General features: G+C 47.3%; 1 protein-coding gene across 4 annotated transcripts in view; it reads left to right on the top strand.

Annotated features, from left to right (window-relative positions):
• FOSL2 (FOS like 2, AP-1 transcription factor subunit) overlaps positions 1-7,388 on the top strand; it is a 25,039-nt gene extending 17,651 nt beyond the window's left edge. For all 4 annotated transcript variants that reach the window (XM_027765807.1, XM_027765805.1, XM_027765804.1 and 1 more), the window contains 2 exons: positions 86-193; positions 2,492-7,388. In XM_027765807.1, the coding sequence (XP_027621608.1) occupies positions 86-193; positions 2,492-3,010 (627 nt within the window). In that variant the 3' untranslated portion in view covers positions 3,011-7,388. The remainder of the gene's footprint in view (positions 1-85; positions 194-2,491) is intronic.
• The last annotated feature ends 16,942 nt before the right edge of the window (positions 7,389-24,330 follow it).

Here is a 24,330-nt window from a genome sequence, read left to right as displayed (position 1 = left end):
AAGAAAGAAACTTGAAAAAAAAAAAAAAAAAGTGCTGTGAGCCCTTTAACCCACTCTAATTGTGATCCTTGACCTTGGCTTCTAGCTGTCTCCCGAGGAGGAGGAGAAGCGCCGAATCCGGAGGGAGAGGAACAAGCTGGCTGCAGCCAAGTGCCGGAACCGGCGCCGGGAGCTGACTGAGAAGCTGCAGGCGGTGAGGAGCTCTGTGTGGGGTGGGAGTACTTCTGGGTGGGCTGAAGTAAGAGCCCCAGGGCTCCTGGCCCTCCCATCCCTCCCCTTGCTCACAGAACCCTATGGATGAGTCCGTGGAGATAGAACATTCCTTCCTTTGAGCACAGGGGTCAGCATTGTGCTGCTCACAAAAAAGAGAAGGGAATGGGTGGGGGCTGGCCTTTGTCACCAGCCTGGGCCCAGAGAGAACCGCACATCCTTCTTGGGCCTAGTTCCTTTTGTCACTCAGCACCTGAATGTTCCCTTCTCAGCCCTGATGGAGCTCCTGGGTGAGAGATGTCTCTATTGCCAGTGCCCAGGAGCCAGGGGAGGCCCAGCCCCCGCCAGGGCTACTTCCTCAGGATCTAGCCACCTCCATGCCTACTGCCAACAGGGTGGCCCAGGGTGGCTACAGCACTCTGGTTTGGACAGCAGAGGTCCTGGTCACATGTTAGTCAGTTGTCTTTGGGGGTTTTATATCTTTCTTGGGCAGGAGGGGTCCCTGTCTCTATTATGGAGCCTAGAACTGTGGTCGTGGTGCCTCGTTCTGCCCTTGTGAGTCACTCTCCCATGCTCCCATGCTGCCTAATTGCCCAGACCTGGGGGGCATGGCCCTGCCCTTCTTTCTTGTAAGCTTGACCTGACCAACATCACGTAACTGCCTCCTGAGCCCAGCCCTACAGGAAGAGCCGTGAGCCCTGTAGAAAAAGCCCAATGCCAGGGCTGACTCTCCCAGGTGGAAGATTTTGTCAGGTGATGCCAGGCTTCACAATGGATGGCAAGGATGGGGCCTAGAACACTATCCCATCACTTTATTTAATCCTCCTAAGTACTTGTCTGCTTAAGTCTCCCTTTGCTCTGCCTGCACCCCTCCTCCCAGTGGGCACTGAACATGTTTGCATAAGTTCTGTGATGACTGTAGTAATGTCCTATGGAAGTGTTAGAGGCAAGGAAGAGGACTGGGAGTTCTTGCACTCAGGGGAGGCAAATCCTTGAGGTATCAGTCCTGTATAGAGAGAGTCCCTCAGCACAGCCCTTCCCCACCACTAACCTCTCCCTGGTCGGGCACTTCTAGGAGCTATGCCCCACGTGTCTACCCTAGGCATTTCTTCCCACCAGCCCCAGAACAGCCCCACCTTCCGAGGCCCTTCTGCTTTCCTTTCCTCCTCCCAGAAGCCTTGCACCGTACTCCCCCGCCTCCCCCACCCCTGACCTAGCCATGCAGGCCCCTGAGCCACATCCTCCACAGGAAGCCTCTTGTAAGCTCGTGACGTTCATCAGGCCCTTGAGACAGATGGAAACTTTTTTTCACTCCGGAATATGCTTAATGAAGCTCTTGCTTGTATCTCCTGTCCTTGTCTGTGAGCAGGAATCTGTGTTAGGAAAATAGTGGGGAGGAGGCTGATGACACACACCTTTCCCCCTCCCACAGCTGCTCCTTCCACGTGTATCTGCTTGCTTCTGCTCCTCTGGCTTTGTAAGAGAGAAGGGGGCTGAGATCCTTTCAAGGTGACCCTAGCATCCCCACAGGCCCTCTCAAACTGTCAGTACACCTGAGCTGAACGTCATTGAAGCTTCTGTGAGTCCTGAAATTGGAGCAAAAAAGGGAGGAGGGTCTGCACTGACCCAGCAGGGATTGGATGAGCTCTTACTACGAGCCAGGCACTGTTCTAGGCACTGGGGCTCAGAGAGGCACAGCAAAGTCTCCACTCTCATGCAGCTTAGGACTTCACGTTTGTATGTCCATAGGTGGGGTGGCATGGCATTGGGGAGGTAAAGAAAGAGAAAGGGGGTGCAGTTCTCCCTTCTCCATGCACATTTCTATATGACTTGTCTTCAGGGGCTCCCGGGGGGCATTCCTAGCACTAAGGCAATAGCACGTAATAACACATGGACTCTAAAGTCAGATCCCTTAGGATTCAAATCTGGGCTGGCCCACCTGCTGAATCTGTGACTTAGAACAAATTACTAAACTACTCTCTGAACCTTGGTTTCCTCATCTGCAAAATGGGTTGATGATATCTGCTTCCAAAAACTGTTGAAGAAGCAAATGAAGTCATCTCTAAAGGGCTGCACACAGTGCCTTGCACAAAGTAGGTGCTCTGTTATGGCAATACAGTTGTTATCTCAGCTCTGAGGTGGGGCTCGGGCCAGGTGCATGAGCTGGCTGCTGTCCTGGCTGTCTGAAGGCATCGCTGTTTCTCTTCCTCGCCTGAACTGGAACCATCCCCAGCAGGTCTGTGGCAGACAGCTATCCCTCACATCCCTCTTTCCCCTGCAGGAGACGGAAGAGCTGGAGGAGGAGAAGTCAGGCCTGCAGAAAGAGATCGCCGAGCTGCAGAAGGAGAAGGAGAAGCTGGAGTTCATGTTGGTAGCCCACGGCCCTGTGTGCAAGATCAGCCCCGAGGAGCGCCGATCGCCCCCAGCCCCCGGGCTGCAGCCCATGCGCAGTGGGGGCAGTGCCGTGGGTGCCGTGGTGGTGAAACAGGAGCCCCTGGAAGAGGACAGCCCCTCATCCTCATCAGCAGGGCTGGACAAGGCCCAGCGCTCTGTCATCAAGCCCATTAGCATTGCTGGGGGCTTCTATGGAGAGGAGCCCCTGCACACCCCCATCGTGGTGACCTCCACACCTGCCATCACTCCGGGTACCTCGAACCTCGTCTTCACCTACCCCAGCGTCCTGGAGCAGGAGTCACCTGCATCACCCTCTGAGTCCTGCTCCAAGGCTCACCGCAGAAGCAGTAGCAGTGGGGACCAGTCATCAGACTCCTTGAACTCCCCCACTCTGCTGGCCCTGTAACCCAGCACACCTCTGCTTCCCAGCTCCGGAGGGGGTCCTCGTCACCACCTCCTTCCCAGGGACCAGCACCTTCGAGCACTCCAGGGCTGTGAGGACAAGAGGACCCAGCCAGGAGCCCCTAGTCTCTGAGGGACCCAGGTGGGACTTGGCGGTGAGGCCTTGGATGACTTGGGTTGATCTCTTGGAAGCCATGGGACCTTCCCTCTCATGTATCTTGCAAGCAAATCCTATTTCTTGAAAAGCCTTGGAGAACTTGGTTTGGTGGCCTTGACATCTTTCTGGCTTCTGAAGAGCCTGAAGCTGGCCTGGACAGTTCTTGTCCCTTCATTGCGATATTCTTTGGAGTGATGGTGTCCTTCCCTGCCCTTCCAAGCATGCTCAGTGCCTTTGGGTCTCACCTTCCTTCGACTTGTCCCTTCCCTTCCCCAGTGTCAATTTCTCTCCCTCTTGGTTTTTATCAAATTTGCCATGACATTTCATCCGGGTGGTCTGCATATTAAAGTTCTTCGTTTCTGGAGATGGGGCAGCAGGTGACTCTTCTGCTGGGGCCGACTTGTCCAGAAGGGGACAGTCTAAGTGCAATACAGAACCTTCCCTGATACTCCCTGTGCACCAGCATCTCCAGAACCCCCGGCAGGGCTCCCCGAGCACCCAGGAGCTGCACCCATGCTGGCAGCTCAGAGGACCTTTCCTTGCCACCCTCGGAGATGGCTACTAGAGGAGCCGTTCGGCCAGAAGACAGGGTGTGAGTGAGACAGCCAGGCACAGGTTAGGTTTGCCAAACGCTTAATTACCAGGCCAGGAATAGTGCCAACAAAGCCACATGGGTGTTCTAGCCAGCTTCCCTTCACCCGGTGTCTTGAGCAGGGCGTCTCCTGTAATTACTGCCTCGCCATTCTGCCCCTGGACCCTTCTCTGCAGGCCTGGGAGGCGTCCCTCCCTAGGAACCACACAGAACTCCAAGTCCCTGTTGGGCTCCACCCTTTCCCCCTGGCTCTCAGGGGGACGCCACCCACGGAGATTTAATGAGCGTGGGCCTGGACCCTCCTCAGATTGCTGCCAGGTGGCCCCTCCTCAAGCCTCAAAGGAGCATTTGCATGAATGGAAAAGCAGGGGGAGGGCAGAAGAAGACAGGTCTTGGAGCTGCTGCAGAGCCCAGCTCTCCCTTCCCAGGCTGCTGGCCTTGCAGTGAGGTGCTGGACCTTTCCCGCCCTCTGGGGTCACCTTCCACCTGATGGATGAGTGCTTGCTCTTTCACACTCCCCCTGCCCACACCCCAGTCAGCACGCCATGAACTGCTGCCCGAGCTGTTGCTGAGTCTTATGGCTTCTGCACCAGTCATGGTCATCCATGGTTGCCTGTAGAGCGTTCCGGCAGCTGCAACCGGAGATAGGACGGGTGGCTTCCCACTGCAGAGAGCTGCCCCCTTCCCACAGGGTGGGTGGGGGTGGGGAAAGGGTTCTCCTGGCCTCCAGCAACAGCACGACTCAGTGGAGTCCCTGCCTCCCTCTCACCACAGCCTTTCAGCCCAGGGCATAGCTCGCCCTGGGCTTGCTGCCAAGCAGGGTCTTGACATATGTCCTGGGAGCAGCTTTTGGTTCAAACTGGCCCGTCCTGGAGTAGTGCTCTGAGGAGACCGCAGTTCCTGCAGCTCTAGGGATCACTGTGTGCTGACTGAAAATGAGATCGATGTTATTGAAGTCACACTCGGAGGGGGTTAAACTGCAAAGTTTGAGTGGAGAGAGGCTGTGACACATTCACACACCTAGGCTGTGCGTGCTGCTTGCTATTTAACATCCATCACCCACTTTCGTGTGCTAGGTGTGCAAGATGGGTCGACCGTATGCTTAAAACACACAGCCCAGTGGGGCTGGAAGTGACGTGGGCAAGGAAAGGCCACGCAGAGAGAGGAGATACAAAGAAAAAGGATTTTGTTCAAAATACTTTTAAGATGTTATTTCCCGCATTCCTTGGCCGTGATGTTGCCTTCCCAGTTTCCCAGGGGGCTCTGGGAGGGACGCTCCTAAGAAGATTGGGCAATTGGATTTCTGTTTCGCATTAATCAAAGGAACAGAATTAGCCAGGATTAGCGGGAGATGGACAAATAAAAAAAAAAAATGAGGTGCGCTCAGCTCTGACAACCTTAATCATCTCAAGTGGTATTTGCAGCCAAATGGGAGCTCTTTTCTTCTTCGTGCATATAGATATTTCTTAAATGAAACGACTTTCTGTTCTTTGATTTCCTAAAGCCGTCTTACACCCCACTTTTGCAATATGGATCCCAACACAGGTCATGGTCTGTGAGTTGGGGCCAGGCTGGACATTCCTGAGACAGAATTTTGGCTTCTGTTCAGATTTCAAGTTGTGTTGGGGTTGGGGCCAGCAGAAGGCAAGAACTCAGTCAACCCGGAGGATTATAAGAGCCTCTGAGCTGCAGTCTCTTTCAAGACTCCCTGGTTTAGTCCTAGGAGGTTGTATTTACACCTAAGTCATGAGCATGCCCTCAGTTTACTTCCTTCTGGCCTGCTCTCCAAGTTCATTCACTTAGGCTTTCGCTTCAGAATCACCAGACACTCGCCTGCTGCTTCCTCCTGCATGGCTTCAGCTACAGGAGTGGCTGCCTTTGTGCTAGGTCAGAAACTGCTGTGCTTCCCCGTGGCCCTGGCTGTGAGGCAGCTGGTGGGCCCTGGTTAGGCTGCAGGTAGCTCTGGGATGGCATAGGGCAGCCACTCCTTGATGGGCCGATATGAAACACATAGTTTTGGTCAGTTAACTGGACTCTCTGGGGATAGTCTTCTTCCTGGCCAGGTGGATGGGAAAGAGGAAGATCCCAAGTGAAGCTTCGAAAATTGTTAGAACACCTCTAAGTGGAAGGTTCACTGGGGAGATTTTTTGGAGAGTCAAACATTGTTCTGTCTGGGCATGAGAGGCGGGATATCCTCCGTGGCCAGACACACATGCCTCCCAAAGCCAACAGCCATAGGGGTTGCTGCTGCTTTTCTCAGGCTCTTTCCCCTGACTCTAAGCGTGAGGTGAACCGTCTGGAGCACTGGAACTTTTTCTCTCTTCTGCCTGACATGCCAATAGAGCTCCTTGCTGTCTTGCCATTTAACTTCTAGGCTGACTTCCTTCCCCAATCAGACATCTGCGTGGCCCCTTTAGGGAGGAAAAGAATAAGCACCTACTATGTGCCAGGCACTGTGTTAGGCACTTTTATATCCATCCTTTTCAGGATGAGCCTAAGGGATGAAAACATCCCCTTCTAAAAGGCCCCCCCAGTAATGGATGAACCCAAACAGTTGGAAGTGAGGACTTTGTTTGATGATCCAAGGTAGGATTGCCTTTGGTCTGATGTTTGTTCTCAGAGACCCTCCTCCACAACAGCCTTGCACCTCCAAACTTCTGCCCCACCATGTGCTCCTTTGCACTCCTTAGAAGGCTGGAGGGGGAACCTAAGTCCTCATAGAATTTGTGGACCAATAGAATATATGGTGTGTATCACTTTTATAAAAAAATGTAAGGGGTCTTGCTGTGTTCTGCTTATTGAGTCTTCTTGGCATTCATCTCACTATTTATTGACAGGTTGGTGTGTGTGTGTGTGTGTGTGTGTGTGTGTGTGTGTGTACATTTCCAGGTGTCCCCATGTCCTCCTGCAGCTTTTTAAAAGGAAACCCAGTCATCCCACTAATTTCTCATCTTCTTATGCTTCTAGTGTTTTGGCCCTACTCCACAAGGGGTTTTAATTTCCTGATGCTGACAACATGTTCAGGAGGGGCTGGGTCAGATTTTGAGGTGGGGTATCAGAAGGAGAAGGGGAAAAGAAATTGACATTTATTTTATTATTTATTTTAAATGTTTACATCTTTGTTGTGTTGTACCAAGCCTGAATAGAAACAGATAGCATTAAAATACTCAATTCTTCTCTCTCATTTCCTTTATTTTTTTTTTGTTTAAATTTAGGATAATAATGCTTTTTTGTTTGTTTCCAAAGTGATTTGTGACTTGTGCTGTATAAACTGTATAAAACAATTCTGTTTTTAAAGATGGACTGTCATTCCTCTGGGGACAATGGTCACCAAAAGAAATCTACATTGTAAGAGAACACAATGAAAGATCCTGCCCTGTTCTCAAAAATTATTTTCTCTGTATGATTAAAAGTTTATTCCATTTATTTTAGTTTGTGGTTACTTGATTTTGAGAAAGAAAATATTCAACTTGTATAAAGAATAGGTATCAGGGTGTCTTTTCTGCCGTGGGAGATGTGTATATAGATAGCATTTTGGTATATAGTGGAAAACCTTGAGCTTTGTGCATCTGTATTTGAAATATGTCAATGACGTGGAGTAAAGTCTGCTATAAGACCCTGGAGGCAAACAAGTTGTACAAGGTTCGTATCGCTCTTTGGGGAACTGAATTCTTTTCTGGGCTTTCCCCCCACCCCCATTTTCTAAGTAATGGTAAAATGGTCCTCTCGGAGATTCTCCTAAGTAGACCTCTTCAGGCAGGACCATGAGCTCAACATCTTTGTATAGTTTTGAACATTGAAGATAGCTCTGCTCCGAAGCATCTATGGTGGGGTTTTTTGTCGTTGTTTTGTTGTTTTACTGTATGTAATACAGCCTACAGTATTTGCACTAAAGAAAGCTTGTTAGAAAAAGCTTGCTGCTATGGAAGAAAGAACATATTAAAACTTTTTTTTCTCATGATTTTTTTTAAAGGTAGCTTTTCCACTTTCAGTTGAGTAGTATTTTGTAGAATAAAATGAATTAAGATTGAAAAGCCTCTGATGGTTGATTTATTCCATCTTCTCTCCCAATCTCACCTATTGATGCTCTTTGTTTTTTTTTTTTCCTCTCTACTTTTGGTCCTTGTGGGTAGAGTTGGTCTGTTGGGGTCGGAGCAAGGAATGGCTCACTGAGAACCTCTTTCTGGAAAACCGTGAGGTTGGCTGTTGGGAGGGCATTAGAACTCCCCACCTCCCCTTTCATTCTTCTTTCCCCTTGGCCCTCTCCCAGTCTTTCTGAGTCCTGTTTCCCACTTCTTAGGGCCTAATTCCCAGCCAGCTGCTAACTACTGCCATGGTGTGAGCCCATAAATGTTGAAGGTGCTGTCCCTTCCTGAGGGTATTTTGTTTGAACAGGTTGACTTTGGAAACTCAGAAATCTTCAAAGAACCTATGTAATATATCACTAAGGTTGTCATGGTGGTCAGATGAGATTATGCAGGAAAGGGCTCTGTAAACAACAGAGGCATGCAAGTAAGTGGGATTCTCATATCTCCAGACTCTCTTTTTGAAAAGTCACAGGTCGTTAGGTGCAGAACACTCACAAGTGTCAGCTCAGACCCATCACCCTACAGACTAGGGAATCCAGGGTGGCTGAGGAGCATCTGTTCTGGGGTATACTTTCCTTGTAGTGCAAATGGTAGGGAGGCAAGCCTGTCATTAGTTAATCCTGGTAGTGGTTGGCAGCTCGCTGAGAATTAGCCCTAGAAATTACACCACTTGCTCCACTGGGCTTTAGACAAGCTAAGTGTGCAGACCTCATTCTCTGGAGGGCCCAAAAGCACTGGATTAGAAGGCAGAGGAGCTCTGGAATCCTAGGTCTGCCTACCACTACTTACTGGTTGTTGAAATTTGGATAAAGTTATTGAACCTCTCAGCCTGATGTGAGCAACTAGTGTGCCTCCTTGTATCCTAAATGTCAAGGAGGCAGAGAGGCTTGGAATGTCCCTATCAGGCTTCTGTAGGCTTTTGGGTTTATGTTGTCCAGAGAGAAGCAAATGCTTGTGTTTTCATGCTTGCCTTTCATGCCTAGGCACATCCATAACATTTTTCATCTTCCAGTAACCTTTCAAAATCCATATGCAGTTTGAGAGGTCAGTGATTGCCAGGCACTTATTAGATGGAGCTAATAAGTGCTCCATCAGTTTTTTGAGCAGCTATAAACGTCTTGAAAGCATCCAGATAGTGTTTCAGGTTTTCACTGAAAAAAATAGCAAGGGGCAACCTCATTTGGGTTCTCTCACCTAAAGAAGGTCTGTTGAGAGGTGAGATTTTGCAGTCACCTGTTAGTGGGCTGTCAGGGGCCAAGCCAGTTCAGTGACCTGGTTGGTTAGTCCTGGGTCATCAGGAAAGTCATGATGCATTTTTGCGTAGAAAAACAGAGACCTAGGCACATCCATAACATTTTTCATCTTCCAGTAACCTTTCAAAATCCATATGCAGTTTGAGAGGTCAGTGATTGCCAGGCACTTATTAGATGGAGCTAATAAGTGCTCCATCAGTTTTTTGAGCAGCTATAAACGTCTTGAAAGCATCCAGATAGTGTTTCAGGTTTTCACTGAAAAAAATAGCAAGGGGCAACCTCATTTGGGTTCTCTCACCTAAAGAAGGTCTGTTGAGAGGTGAGATTTTGCAGTCACCTGTTAGTGGGCTGTCAGGGGCCAAGCCAGTTCAGTGACCTGGTTGGTTAGTCCTGGGTCATCAGGAAAGTCATGATGCATTTTTGCGTAGAAAAACAGAGAAATACTTCATGACTTTCCCAATGACCTAATATAAACTCTATTGATTACATTTCCAATTTGTTTGGAGTTTCAAGGATTAAGCAGAGTTCTCTTCCTCAGAAAAGGTGTGTTGGTGAGGGATTCCTGGGATAAACCCTTTTGCTGGGCTTAGGGTTCCCCAAGTCAGCACAACTTTGTCTCCAGGCTTTCTTTGTTTATTAAATTCACCACTGTGTTAGGGAAAAGCAATTTCTCCTGGAGTCGATATTTTCCAATACATCTAAGCCATGAGACAACGTGGGTGAAGGCACATAAGAAGGTCTGAAGTGGGACCAGCAGTTAGCGTAATGGCTATGTTGCTGGACTCCCACGAGGTCGACCGTGGTTCGAGTCCCAGACCTGGTGGCTTAAACTCACGCCGGGTGCGTGCATGCCCAAGACCCCGAGAGGAGAAGGGAGGAGAAGGGATTGCGGCATGGCCATCCCCTCTGGGGGGTGATTTCTTGCTTTCTGTTTCTATCTCTCTGTCTCTGTCTGTCTGGCGAGCACAAGCGCCCTATAGCAAAAACCTCTCAAAAAAATGTCCCTTCCTGAGGGTATTTTGTTTGAACAGGTTGACTTTGGAAACTCAGAAATCTTCAAAGAACCTATGTAATATATCACTAAGGTTGTCATGGTGGTCAGATGAGATTATGCAGGAAAGGGCTCTGTAAACAACAGAGGCATGCAAGTAAGTGGGATTCTCATATCTCCAGACTCTCTTTTTGAAAAGTCACAGGTCGTTAGGTGCAGAACACTCACAAGTGTCAGCTCAGACCCATCACCCTACAGACTAGGGAATCCAGGGTGGCTGAGGAGCATCTGTTCTGGGGTATACTTTCCTTGTAGTGCAAATGGTAGGGAGGCAAGCCTGTCATTAGTTAATCCTGGTAGTGGTTGGCAGCTCGCTGAGAATTAGCCCTAGAAATTACACCACTTGCTCCACTGGGCTTTAGACAAGCTAAGTGTGCAGACCTCATTCTCTGGAGGGCCCAAAAGCACTGGATTAGAAGGCAGAGGAGCTCTGGAATCCTAGGTCTGCCTACCACTACTTACTGGTTGTTGAAATTTGGATAAAGTTATTGAACCTCTCAGCCTGATGTGAGCAACTAGTGTGCCTCCTTGTATCCTAAATGTCAAGGAGGCAGAGAGGCTTGGAATGTCCCTATCAGGCTTCTGTAGGCTTTTGGGTTTATGTTGTCCAGAGAGAAGCAAATGCTTGTGTTTTCATGCTTGCCTTTCATGCCTAGGCACATCCATAACATTTTTCATCTTCCAGTAACCTTTCAAAATCCATATGCAGTTTGAGAGGTCAGTGATTGCCAGGCACTTATTAGATGGAGCTAATAAGTGCTCCATCAGTTTTTTGAGCAGCTATAAACGTCTTGAAAGCATCCAGATAGTGTTTCAGGTTTTCACTGAAAAAAATAGCAAGGGGCAACCTCATTTGGGTTCTCTCACCTAAAGAAGGTCTGTTGAGAGGTGAGATTTTGCAGTCACCTGTTAGTGGGCTGTCAGGGGCCAAGCCAGTTCAGTGACCTGGTTGGTTAGTCCTGGGTCATCAGGAAAGTCATGATGCATTTTTGCGTAGAAAAACAGAGAAATACTTCATGACTTTCCCAATGACCTAATATAAACTCTATTGATTACATTTCCAATTTGTTTGGAGTTTCAAGGATTAAGCAGAGTTCTCTTCCTCAGAAAAGGTGTGTTGGTGAGGCAATCCTGGGATAAACCCTTTTGCTGGGCTTAGGGTTCCCCAAGTCAGCACAACTTTGTCTCCAGGCTTTCTTTGTTTATTAAATTCACCACTGTGTTAGGGAAAAGCAATTTCTCCTGGAGTCGATATTTTCCAATACATCTAAGCCATGAGACAACGTGGGTGAAGGCACATAAGAAGGTCTGAAGTGGGACCAGCAGTTAGCGTAATGGCTATGTTGCTGGACTCCCACGAGGTCGACCGTGGTTCGAGTCCCAGACCTGGTGGCTTAAACTCACGCCGGGTGCGTGCATGCCCAAGACCCCCCTGTCGTTTTGGCGGGCACAAGGCCCCTTTAGAAAAAACCCCTAAAAAAAAAAAAAAAAAAAAAGAAGGTCTGAAGTGCTAAGTTCAGGAGGAAATGTAAGTAGTTAAAAGCCACAGAGCTTGGTTATAAAATTGACTGATGCCACTTGATTATAGGACAGCCACTAAGCTCCAGGCTCTGGTGCCATGTTTGAAAAGAAGGGTGTGATTTTCCTTTTGGCCCTATATATTTAAAGGGTAGATAGGATACTTGGACACGGGCAGCCCTGTCCCCACCACGCTCCCATGCAGTAGGCCCCAGGATGAAGGAGGACAGATGGCCTTCTGAACCAGCCATGCCCTGCCCTGGGATGCCGCTCTGGCACCTGCCATTGCTCTCACTGACAATTCAGTTCCTCCCAAAAGGACTGCTTCCAGAGAGGCTGTGAGTTGTTAGGACAAGTCCGCCAGTCTTCTCTAAAGTCAGCTTCTGCCTTTGCCAAACTTGCCTGGAGTGGAGAGAAACAGTACTATGACACCGCTCACTGGGCGGGATCCACCTCCTTCTCCTCCATAACCACCCCCTCTCATGGGTAGATGCCACAGCAAAGCATAGGGTGTTCCTAGCCATAGTCAGTGAGTTGTTGTCTCTGGAAAGTTCCACTCATTAAAAGAAAAAAAATAAAACCTGCTTCAGGCTCCACCTCTGGAACTAGAAAGTTCTTAATCAAACTAAATATCTCAAGTCCTTATGTAAGCCAAAGCAAAAAGCAAACCAAAACACAAATCCTCAGCGATGGCCTGGTTTCTAATGGTGTTCAGTGAGTGTCTCTGAGGTCACTGTGAGGACATGGCCTGCTTGGACATGGGAACCCCATTCCTTCCCTAAGCAAAGTACAGGCTGCCATGGGACCCTTAGATCTGGGACTGTTCTAGAATATAGCACTGCCTTGTCCTTCAGGACATTTAAAATGTACCCAGTATTATTTAGGTAATATGCACGAGGAGGTGTCAGAAGGTTCATGGAAAAATGGAATTAAAGTATGAATTTAGTCTAGTGTGAAAACTTTTTAAATCCATGCATGATTTTTTCTTTCTTTAAAATATTGTTTAAAGTTCATTTTTTTTTCTTCCATAAGCTAGAGAGACAGAGAGAAGAAAACAGATAATCAAAGACAGCATGCCCCAAAGGATCCCTGATCTACCCCCAACTCTAGCCCCAGATCACAGGCAATCATGTGTCCAGAGTATTCAGGGAGGTCTCTGGATGTGAACCCAGAACCTCCCCACATGGGTCAGCTTCACAAAGGGTTGCATTTTACTGCTGTGTCACCGTTCAGTCTACACATTTTTTTTTTCATAAAACACATTTTCTGTAAACTTTTTTTTGGAGTGGTTTTTGCTATATGGTGCGTGTGCTCACCACAAAGACAGAGAGAGACAGAGAGACAGAAAATGAGAAATCACCCCCCGAGGGGGATGTCCACGCCACATGCACACGCTCCCGGCATGAGTTTAAGCCACCAGGTCCAGGACTCAAACCGTGGTCGAGTGCCTGAGAGTCCTGCGACATAGCCATTACATCAACCACTGGTCCCATCTGTAAACTTTTTCAAGACCCATTGTATTTTTTTTAACTGACCTGAAATTTATATAACATAAAATTAGCCATTTTAGAGTGAAGAATTCAGTGGTATTTAGTACTTCACACTGTCGTGCAAGTCCCTTCCCTTTCTAGTCCCACACATCTGTATCACCTCCAAGGGAAACCGTGTGCCCTAATGCAGTCCCTCCCATCCCTCCTCTCCCTAGTCCTCAGCAACCACCTTTCTGTCTCTACACATTTAGATTCAAATAATATTCTGTTATCTGAACTAAAAAGAAAATCATGAAACATTAGCACAGAAAATAAACCAGTAACTGTTGATACTAGGGGTTCCTCCTCATTCTAGTGTTTCATCTCTCTTCGTGTGCCTTCCCTATCAATACGTGGTCTTGTTAGTAGCCCAAGAGATGAACACTGCTGATGTGTGGAAAATATCTGCTCCAGGAGAAATTCCTTTGCCCTTACGCACTGGCGTGTCTGGCCCACTGGCAAACACAGTCACTACCTTGATCCGGTGCATAAAACAAGTATTTGCTTTCTCAAATAAAGGTGGAATAAACCAGAAAAGACAGACTTTGTTCACTGATGAAAACAGACACCTCTTCCATGTTATAAATGTAACAGAACTGCATTTTAAAAATCAACATGTACTCAGAGACTGTCACCCGATTCGTAGTTTTTCTAAATAAAACTGCATCATGACTTTCCCAATGATTCTCTATATATGTGTATGTGTGTGGTGTGTATACATTTTTTTTTTCAGTTTTTTTCCATAGGGTACATGCACTTTCTGGAAAGAGACAGACAAAATGAAGGAAAGTAAGAAATCACCCCCAGAGGAGATAGCCTTGCTGCAATCCCTTGTCCTTCATTCTCCTCTTGGGATTTTGAGCACACACACACACACGTGTCTAGCATGAGTTTAAGCCACTGGGTCTGGGACTCAAACCATGGTCAACTACATGGGAGTCCAGCGACATAGCCATTATACTAACTGCTGGTCCCTGAGACTGTCACCCTATTCTTACAGGGTCATTCAAAATTATTCTCATGTCCCCAAATTATTCTTGTATTATTCTAAGTGCACAACACTGAAGAAGGCACTCTGGGAAGTAACTGTTCTAAGACACTATCGAGGCCAGTCACAGTGATGATGCAGCACTCTGAGATGCTGAAGCCACTTGGGACAGTCCCTTGCTCCAGTCCTGAGGGCTCCCTGGGACTTCTGTGCATGAGCCCCTGACCCTGGTTGGTTGAGACTGGGGGTGGAGCTCCGTGTGAGCACTCTCAGATGGTTCCTCTCTCTCTCTCTTTCTCTTATGAAAGAAATAAACTTAAAAAAATAAAACCTAACTTAAAAAAATAAAACCTATATACTAGTTATATAAGTACATACATAAGGTGTCTCTTTGCTTCAGTTACATGTTTTCACTAAAGATAGCGTTAACTACAGACTAGAAGCTGCCTCCAACGAAGTTACGATCTGACGGGAGTGGAAGAACAGGTGACACAGGCATTTTGACCTGTGGCAACGAGGACATTTCAAAGAAAATTCCTTGGAGGAAAGAGATTTGAACTGGAGTTCATTAGACGGAATGCAGAGGGAGTAGGCCTGGCAGAGGGAACCACCATCTAAGCGAAGAGATGACTCTGGTTGTCAGGGAGGAGGCCCGAACGCCCTGAGCCTGGACTGATCTGGCGGATAATGGACATTTAAGCTGTGATCTCGAGGGCCTTGAATGACGGGCTAGAATCTTTCTGTCAGTGGTTAGTCAGTGCCACATACTGAGGGCCCATTATGCCAGGCATAATCCTTGGCACTGGGGGAACAGACGGGATGAGGAAGTTCTGGTGCCCCCAGCCCGCCCTCGGCCCTCCTTTTGTGGAAGAAGATAAGGAAACACAAGTTTACTGAGTGTCTCAGAGAAAGCGTATGAGGTGTCGTGGGTGCAGGTACCACTGGGACTTTCCCTAATCTGAGAGAGGGGGCGGTTAGGGAGGGCTTCCCAGAAGCAGTGTCATTTAAACTGAGACCCCCAAAGTAAGTGGAAAGTAGTTTTATTTCTAGGTATTGCGAACTGCAAGGGGAGGCAGTTGAAAGAGAGATTCCACAGCCTCAGTCACACTCTAAAAGATGAAGGCAGTCGGGTGCAGGACAGGCTGGTGAGCGAGGCAGGCGGCCAGGAGGCTCCTGCCCACTGCCAGGAGTGGTAGTCCTGGTGGTGGAGTCAGAATGACAAGACGGTGTACCTGGGGCAACCACGTCAAAGGTGTGGCAAGACCAGTTCTTTGTCTGGTTCTAGAAATAGAAACGGACAGACAAGACTTGGAGCTGGGTGGAGCTGGAGAGGCCCAGGTCCTGAATTCAATTTTCGGTGCATTAATGTGAGGAGCCTGAGGACATGCGGGGGTACGTCCCATTGTGGTGCAAAGGCAGGTCCGAAAGGGCACAGGGAGGGAGACCCAGGTCAAGGATTTCCTTCTGGAGAAGTCAGACATGCTTACCATTGGGCACCACCGTCAGTTCACGTTTCCAAAGGCCCAGGGCCTCAGCCTGTTGTGTTTTCCTGCCCACTTCCCTCTTTCCTTCTCCAGAAAGTACTCAGACTGCCTCCTCACTTGCCCCAGATGATGTCACCTCCCTTTTTACAGAAAACAGAGACTATCAGAAGGGGTCTCCTCCACTTCCCACCCCCAGGTTGCCAACCCTCTCAGCGTACCCCTTCCTTGTTCACTGCTTTAACAGAAAAGGAGCCCTCCCACTCCCATCTCCTTCCTCTACCCAGCCTAGGTCCCACCATGTTCCTTTTTCTCTGAGACCCTCTTTGATTCGTTTCTTCCTCTTCTTATTTTGCGGTTGACCTCCACCTCTCCAAGGACCCTTTCCCACCAGCATTAAATGAGGCCTAGTCTCGCCCATCTTAAAAGGACAAAGCCCTCCCTGGACCCCACCTCCTACCTCAGCTTTGCAGCTGAGAGTCATGGAAGAGTTTTATCTTCACTTGTTGTGCCCACTTCCTCACCTCCCACTCTTCTCCCCACCCACTGAAGTCCGGCTTCCACCCCCACCACCCTCAGATGCTGTACTTCCTTGTGACAAAATCCTACAGACACATCTTGGCCTTTATCACCCTTGACCGCTGCACAGCGGCCAGCACTGCTAGCTGCCCCTGTGAAATGCCATTTTCTTTGGCTTCCCTCTTTCTGCCCTTGACTTTCACCTCCCCCTCAATCCCCATCTCAATGTGTTCCACCACCAAATTCAGTTTCAAATTTGAATGGTCTCTCCAGCTCCAAGGCCAACATCCCAGTACAAGCCTCTGTCATTGCTTATCTGGCCTCTATAGTGATTGGCTAAATACCAAACTGAGCACCAGGGTTCACAGTCAACTTCCTGCTGCTGCAGTGTCTGGGAAGCTAAAACCAATGGATTCTGGAAGTCTCCCACCAAAGCCTATTGTAGGCGTACATCAATTAGGATTATGATCAGCCAATGGAAAACCCAAATAAACAGAACCTTGACCATATAAGAATCTATTCTCACATGTAACAGTTGGGAGCTAGAAATTGAGGGAAGCCCCTGATTTCCTTTCTGAGAAGAATTCTTTTGGTCATTGTTTGTGTCTCTGGGCTTCCCCTTCTGAGAGATTCTTCCTGGTCCAATATCCCCCATGACCACTCTGTATTTAGCTTTATTTATTTATTCATTCATTCAGTTTGATCAGAGAAGGAGAGAGCAAGAAAGAGTGAGAGGGGGAAAGTGGGAAAGCAAGCCGCCAGGTCCAGGACTCGAAGCGTAGTCAGCAGTATGGGAGTCCAGTGCCCCCAACCACCATGCCACCTGCTGGCCTTGGCCGCTCTTGAAAGGAGCATTGAAGAGCCACCTCCCTGGGGAGCTTCGGGTGTTCACAGTCTTGTTCCTGCAGCTGTAAGTTCTGGGACCCAGGGGTTGTTTTAAGGTCTAACGTAACTGTTAAGACTATGGTAGCCTGTAGTCATTGCTTCCTCACCCTCCACCTCCCACCCGATAAACGTATTTAAAAGCTTGGCAGGATTTTAATTTATCTGCTTCTAGTCAGTTTCAGATGCAAAAACCACAACTAGAAATCTAGAAGAGACATCACTCTAATACCACATGGGAACCCAGGGTGGCTAAGAATGTGAAATTCAAACCTCCCTGTGCCTAACCACACCAACCCCCCAAATCTCTTTTGATGTGAAGAACTCTGGATAGACATTTGAGGAAAATGCTTCCCACGGTCCTAGAAGGACCTCCCCACCTTCCCTTAGCTAATGTGCCTTCGCTGTCTGGGACTTCAGCTGAAAGATGGAAGACTAGGGGGTCACGCCTGACTTCCTTCCTCACCTGCTTTCACTCTAGGCTCCTCCGTCCCATCCTTGGCCTACAGGTCAGGGGTTTCTCCTCTGTTCTTTTCTTTTTTTTGGAGAGGTTTTTGCTATAGGGCACGTGCGCTCGCCAGACAGACAGAGAGAGACATAGAGACAGAAAGCGAGAAATCACCCCCCAGGGGGGATGGTCACGCCGCAATCCCTTCTCCTCCAAGCCACCGGGTCGGAGAGGCGAACCACGGTCGACTACGTGGGAGTCCAGCGACATAGCCATTACACTAACTGCTGGTTCCCTTTCCTCTGTTCTTTAGATGAAGCTTCATAATCAATTCAGCCAGGTTTGCTTCTCAATATCAGCAAGAGGGAATTAAAGACATCCAGAACATCTTTTTTTCTATGTATTTATTAAGTGAGAGAGACAGAGGGAGAAAGACAGCACGCCCAACAGGGTCTTGATGCCATGATCCACCCCCACCCTCAGCTAGCCCTAAATCATGGGTATGCATGTGCCCAGCACCCTCAGGGAGGTCTCTAGACATGAGCCTGGAAACTTTCTATGTGAGTCCACGTGGAACAGCACCGTGTTTGCCACCGTGACAGCATCCAGCCCGCTAGCATATCTCCTTTCTTAACAAAGCTGTCTTTCAAGACTACTTTCTGACTGAAAAATCTTATTGTGAATGCCAGAAACTAAATACGAGTTACCTCTGTCTCTGCATTTTCTTCATTGGTAATCCTAGGCAAGTTGGTGAGCTGAACAGGAAGACGATCGCATGCATAGAAATGCAAAAGAGAAACACAATTCTGTTTTTCAAAACAGAATCCTGTTTACACCACCAAGGACTTCCTATTTTGCTTAGGGTAAGTCCAAAATGTGTAAGAGGGTCCTTCCAGGTCTGACCACTGCTTATCTCCCCAGCCTCATTTGATCAAACTTCCAGCTTCACACTTGACGCCACAAGCGTACTAGACTTGTCTCAGTTCCTTCAACATATTCTTCTCAGAATCTTCCTAAAAGCATTAGTGTAGCCTGAAAAGCTCTCTCTCCTTTCTCTTTCGCTCTCTCTTATTGCCAGAGGGCATTTGCACTTGCCTGAGAACGAGAGAGAGAGAAAGCACCCCTCATAAGACATGGTCATGCCACAATCTTTTTTTCTCCAGTTCTCCATCATGTCAAAACTTGGGACACGCACACACAGGCCTGGTGTCTTTTTCAAGCCTCTGGAAGCAGGATTCAAACTATGGTTGGCCACGTGGGACCCAGCTCCTGATGGGCAGTACCTAGCTGCTGCACACTGGGACCAGCCCTGTCTCTCTCCTTAATTGACCAACTCCTGTCTATTTCTTTCGTTTTGTTTTAAATGTCACTCATCATTTTGGGGGAATATTTTCTTGACCCATAGCATTCCTTAGAGCAGCTTGCACCCTGTGATGAATTCATTTTAAAATGATGTATTGAGCACTTCTGTTCAACATCAGCGGCAGGAGGGCAAGAACAAGGTCTGTTCTGTCTGTCTGGCCCCTCCATACATCATCACGAATGTTAATCTAGATGAGAAAGGTGAGTTTCTAAAATGAAAATTGGGGCAGGGCGTGTGCTAGAGAGTGACACAGTGGTAGATCATGATGCTCTGAGTGGCTGACAACATAGGAGGGTTCTGGGTTTATGCCCAGAGACCTCCCTGAGTATGTTGGGCACACATGTGCTCATTACCTGGGGTTGGCGCAGGCTTGGGGTGGATCATGGCATCACGACCTTGTGGGGGTGGTGATGTTTCTCTCTCTTCTCTCTCTGTTTCTATCTCACTCATGGAATAAATAAACTTAAAATATTCTTTTTAATAAAGAAAAAAATCTGCTTAAACCCTTCAGTGGTTCATCTTTTCACTCAGGTTGAAGTCGAGCTCCATGTAGCATCCAGAGCCCTGCATAGTCTGGCCTCACCTTCTCCCACCGGCCTCCCTCTCTCCTCAATCTTCATCTGGACTGAAACCTTTCTTTGAGTTCCCCCTGGCCCACTGCAAAACCACCTAGCTTTGCCTTATTACATTTTTAATGACTGTTTACCTGTCTCTCTCCCCTGCTAGTCCATTAGCTATTCATTGGATGAATCTATTTACCTTCAAAGCAAACAGGTTGTTAAAAGGAACAGGAAATGGCATTGAATGGATGGGTCGGACTATAGGTGCTATGGGCAATGGCACAGGGCAAGGTGGCCAAGGGCCAGGGAAGGAGACAAAGGCAGAAGAGGACCCTGTTCTGCTTCCTTTCTTGGGGAGTTACAGAAAGTATGGTCCAAGAAATGTACTTGCAGCCAGAAACGAAAAGCCACATATTATCTGATACTATTGATTCTATTACTGGTAACCCTGAAGAGACAGAATGTAGATTGTTGGTTGCCATGGGCTGGGAAGAGGGTGTGAGGGAGAGTAACTTTAATCGGTATGGGGTTTCCTTTTGAGGTGATGAAAATGTTTGAAGCTAGAGAGAGGTGGTGGCCACACAACATTGCAGTTGTACTTGTTATGTTGGATAATGGCTTGTCCCCCAAATGTTCACATTTTGGAATTTGACCCCAGATGGAATGGCATTGAAAAGTGACCTTTTACAGTCCAGGTCTAGTGGCCAGTGATTGGAGCATGGAAGCATCCTTTTCATGAATGGATTAATGATGTCTCTTGAGAGCAAGTAAGTTTGAGCTCTCATAAGAAAGGGTTAGTTTCCCAAGAGTGGGTTATTATACAATGAAGATAGCTGCCCCCAGGTCTCAATCTGCATGGTCCTGCCATCTGCTCTTCCTGTCACCCATGTTGTGATGCTAGTCCATGCCTTTGGGATTTCCAGTCACCAGAATTGTGGGTCAAATAAGCCCCTGTTCTTTACAAATCACCCAGTCTTGGGCATTTCTGATAGCAATGTAGTAGTAGACTAAAACAGCATTAAATGCCACTAAATTATTCTCTTTTAAATGATGAATTTTACCTTCTGTGAATTTCACATAGAGAGAGAGAACTTGGAGTGGAGAAGGGGGAAGGCATGGGAACTTTCTCTTCTGTCAGTTCCTGATGACATTCCAGTGCCTACGTAGACTCTGGGGCTGGCTGGGTCTGCCCTGACAGGTTAATGCTCCCTCCCAGAGACACCAGTTTCTTTCTGGGTACAGGTGAGTTTAGACATCTGGGTGCTGGACCCTGAATGTACCAGCACACTATACGAGACCATCACAAACTTCTCAGACACCAGGACTACATGCGTTGGCAGGCTCTCCTGTATGAGCCAGAAGAGGGATTCTGTAGGATGCTTCTACCTACTAGTAGCTGGGTAATCTCAAGCTAGTCACTTTCTATCTCTGATTAAAACACAAGTCTTGGGGCCAGCTGGTGGCTCAGTAACAATACAACGCTCTGTGTCATTGGGAAGGTTTTAGGTGTGTCCCTGAGGCCTCCCTGTGGACACCAGGGGCCCACTCGTGTGTCCACGATCTGGGCTGACTGAGGCTGGCAGTGGACCATGGTATGAATACCTTGCTGTGGATCCCTCTCTCTCTCTCTCCCTGAAGAAAGGAATAAATACACTTAACATTTGTTTTCTAAAAATAAATAAAATAAAAAATCTTATTTACTGCAAAATGGTTATAATCACTTTGGAAGACTGTTGGGCAGCATTTTTACAAAACTAACCACACTCTTAACTGTGGGATCTAGCAGTCCTACTCCTTGCTACTTACACAAAGAAATCAGACTTATGATGACACAGAACATGAACTCATGGGATATACCCTATTCACAGTGGTTAAGCCCTGTGCATGGAATGCCAGATCCCATATGTCTGACTGAGGTTCAAGTCCTAACCCCTGGCAGCTTGAAAACCATTCTGGATCCATGTGAATGACCCACATCTTGATGGATAAAGAAATAGAAGAAAAAGGATTGTGACATAACCACACCCTGTTGGGATGGGTACTCTTTTTCTCTGGCACATTCACGTGACCTCTGGCAATAGAATATATAAATAAAAATTTAAAAAATGAAATAAAAATCCTGCACATAGATGTGCGTAGCAGCTATATTCATAATTACCAAAACTTGGAAGCAATGCAGATGTCCTTCTGTAGATAAATTTTAAAAGATGAATTTTACCTTCTGTGAATTTCACATAGAGAGAGAGAACTTGGAGTGGAGAAGGGGGAAGGCATGGGAACTTTCTCTTCTGTCAGTTCCTGATGACATTCCAGTGCCTACGTAGACTCTGGGGCTGGCTGGGTCTGCCCTGACAGGTTAATGCTCCCTCCCAGAGACACCAGTTTCTTTCTGGGTACAGGTGAGTTTAGACATCTGGGTGCTGGACCCTGAATGTACCAGCACACTATACGAGACCATCACAAACTTCTCAGACACCAGGACTACATGCGTTGGCAGGCTCTCCTGTATGAGCCAGAAGAGGGATTCTGTAGGATGCTTCTACCTACTAGTAGCTGGGTAATCTCAAGCTAGTCACTTTCTATCTCTGATTAAAACACAAGTCTTGGGGCCAGCTGGTGGCTCAGTAACAATACAACGCTCTGTGTCATTGGGAAGGTTTTAGGTGTGTCCCTGAGGCCTCCCTGTGGACACCAGGGGCCCACTCGTGTGTCCACGATCTGGGCTGACTGAGGCTGGCAGTGGACCATGGTATGAATACCTTGCTGTGGATCCCTCTCTCTCTCTCTCCCTGAAGAAAGGAATAAATACACTTAACATTTGTTTTCTAAAAATAAATAAAATAAAAAATCTTATTTACTGCAAAATGGTTATAATCACTTTGGAAGACTGTTGGGCAGCATTTTTACAAAACTAACCACACTCTTAACTGTGGGATCTAGCAGTCCTACTCCTTGCTACTTACACAAAGAAATCAGACTTATGATGACACAGAACATGAACTCATGGGATATACCCTATTCACAGTGGTTAAGCCCTGTGCATGGAATGCCAGATCCCATATGTCTGACTGAGGTTCAAGTCCTAACCCCTGGCAGCTTGAAAACCATTCTGGATCCATGTGAATGACCCACATCTTGATGGATAAAGAAATAGAAGAAAAAGGATTGTGACATAACCACACCCTGTTGGGATGGGTACTCTTTTTCTCTGGCACATTCACGTGACCTCTGGCAATAGAATATATAAATAAAAATTTAAAAAATGAAATAAAAATCCTGCACATAGATGTGCGTAGCAGCTATATTCATAATTACCAAAACTTGGAAGCAATGCAGATGTCCTTCTGTAGATAAATTTTAAAACTGCAGTACCTCCAGACAATGGAATATTATTCAGCACTCAAATGAGGACCATGGAGCAACCTTGAGTGTATGCTACTAAGTGAAAGAAGCCAGTCTGAAAAGGAGTCCAACTACATGACATTCTAGAAAAGGCAGAGCTATGGAGAAAGTAAAGATCAGTGGTTTCCAGAAGTTGGAGGGGAAGAAGAGGTGACTAGAGAGAGCACAGAGGAGTTTTAGGGCCGTGAAATGATTCTAAGTATTATATGATAGATCCATGTTCTTGTACATTTGTCAAAACGCATGGAATGTTTAACTTCTAAGAAGCAATCCTAATGTTAATGATGGGCGTTGAGAGATAAGGACAAGTAAAAAAATAAAATTGCTCTTGCAAAGAGGGTGAAGTTTAAACTCAGTTTTCATAGAAATTATTATTTTATTAGAGACCAGAAGATGGCATAATGGCGACACCACTGTATTCCTATGTAGTCAACTGTGGTTTGAGTCCCCTACCTGGTGACGTAAAACTCACACTGGGCACATGTGTGTGCATGCCCAAAATCCCAAGAAGAGAATGGAGGAGAAAGGATTGCGGTGTGGCTATTCCCCCATGGGGTGATTTCTCACTTTCTGTCTCTCTGGTGAGCACACGTACCCAAGAGCAAAATATCTATAAAATAAAATTTTAAAAATTATTGTTTGACCATAGGGAAGATTAGGAAGTTTCTATGTAAAGGATTTAAGTACTAAGCTCTTGCAAAGAGGTTCCAGTTTAAACTCAAATAGCAGTGAGCTATTTAGGAAGATGTGACCATCAGTAGCATGTCTTGGCCAAGTCAAAGATATCCAGAGCCAGTGAAAGCAGGAGAGGGCATGGGTTGCTAGGAGCAAAAGGGCTCTTACTTCTCCATATGCTTCAGGGTTCTGGTGGCAGGCCAGGGCCACCCCTCTTACTCCCTATGCACCTAGCTCAGGGCCTGGCTCTCCAACAGCAGAGAGATGGAGCACAAAGGAACTCATCTTCTCCTGATTTTTCATGCTAAGGATAGAGTGCAGACCTGGCCTGGAGGGATCCCAGAGGGGATAGTAGCAGGCATTTTGGAACTGGCCAGTCAGGGTTTTAAAGGCCCTCTGGACCACTCATTGACTGAGTACCTTTGGATAAGTTACTTACCCTTCCAAAACTTCCATTTTCTCATCTGCAAGGTGAGGATTGTAGGTTGATGAGCAGGATTACATGAGATAATGTCCTTAAAGTGACTCAAACATAGTAAGTGCTGCATCATGATGAATTAATGCTATTGTTATCTAGCATCTTCCCTTATTATAACAGGAGGGAGGTGGAACCCAGAGAGGAGAACTCATCTAAGACTGCACGGCTAACCAGTGGCAGGCCTGAACTTCCTCTGAGGCCATGCTTTCCAGGCCTTCTGTGGTCAGGCCTTTTCTAAGAATCTCTAACAGATCAGATGAATTGATAGCCTGCATCTCACACCCTAATCGGCTCCCTCCCAGCCCCGTTTGGCAATGGCATCAGAAAACCGCAGGCTGCC

Source organism: Tupaia chinensis, unplaced genomic scaffold (genome assembly GCF_000334495.1).
Source record: "Tupaia chinensis unplaced genomic scaffold, TupChi_1.0 Scaffold139757_1, whole genome shotgun sequence".
NCBI classification, from domain to species: Eukaryota; Metazoa; Chordata; class Mammalia; order Scandentia; family Tupaiidae; genus Tupaia; species Tupaia belangeri.
Note: the sequence above shows the minus strand (reverse complement) of the source record. Positions and strands in the feature narration are given on the sequence as shown.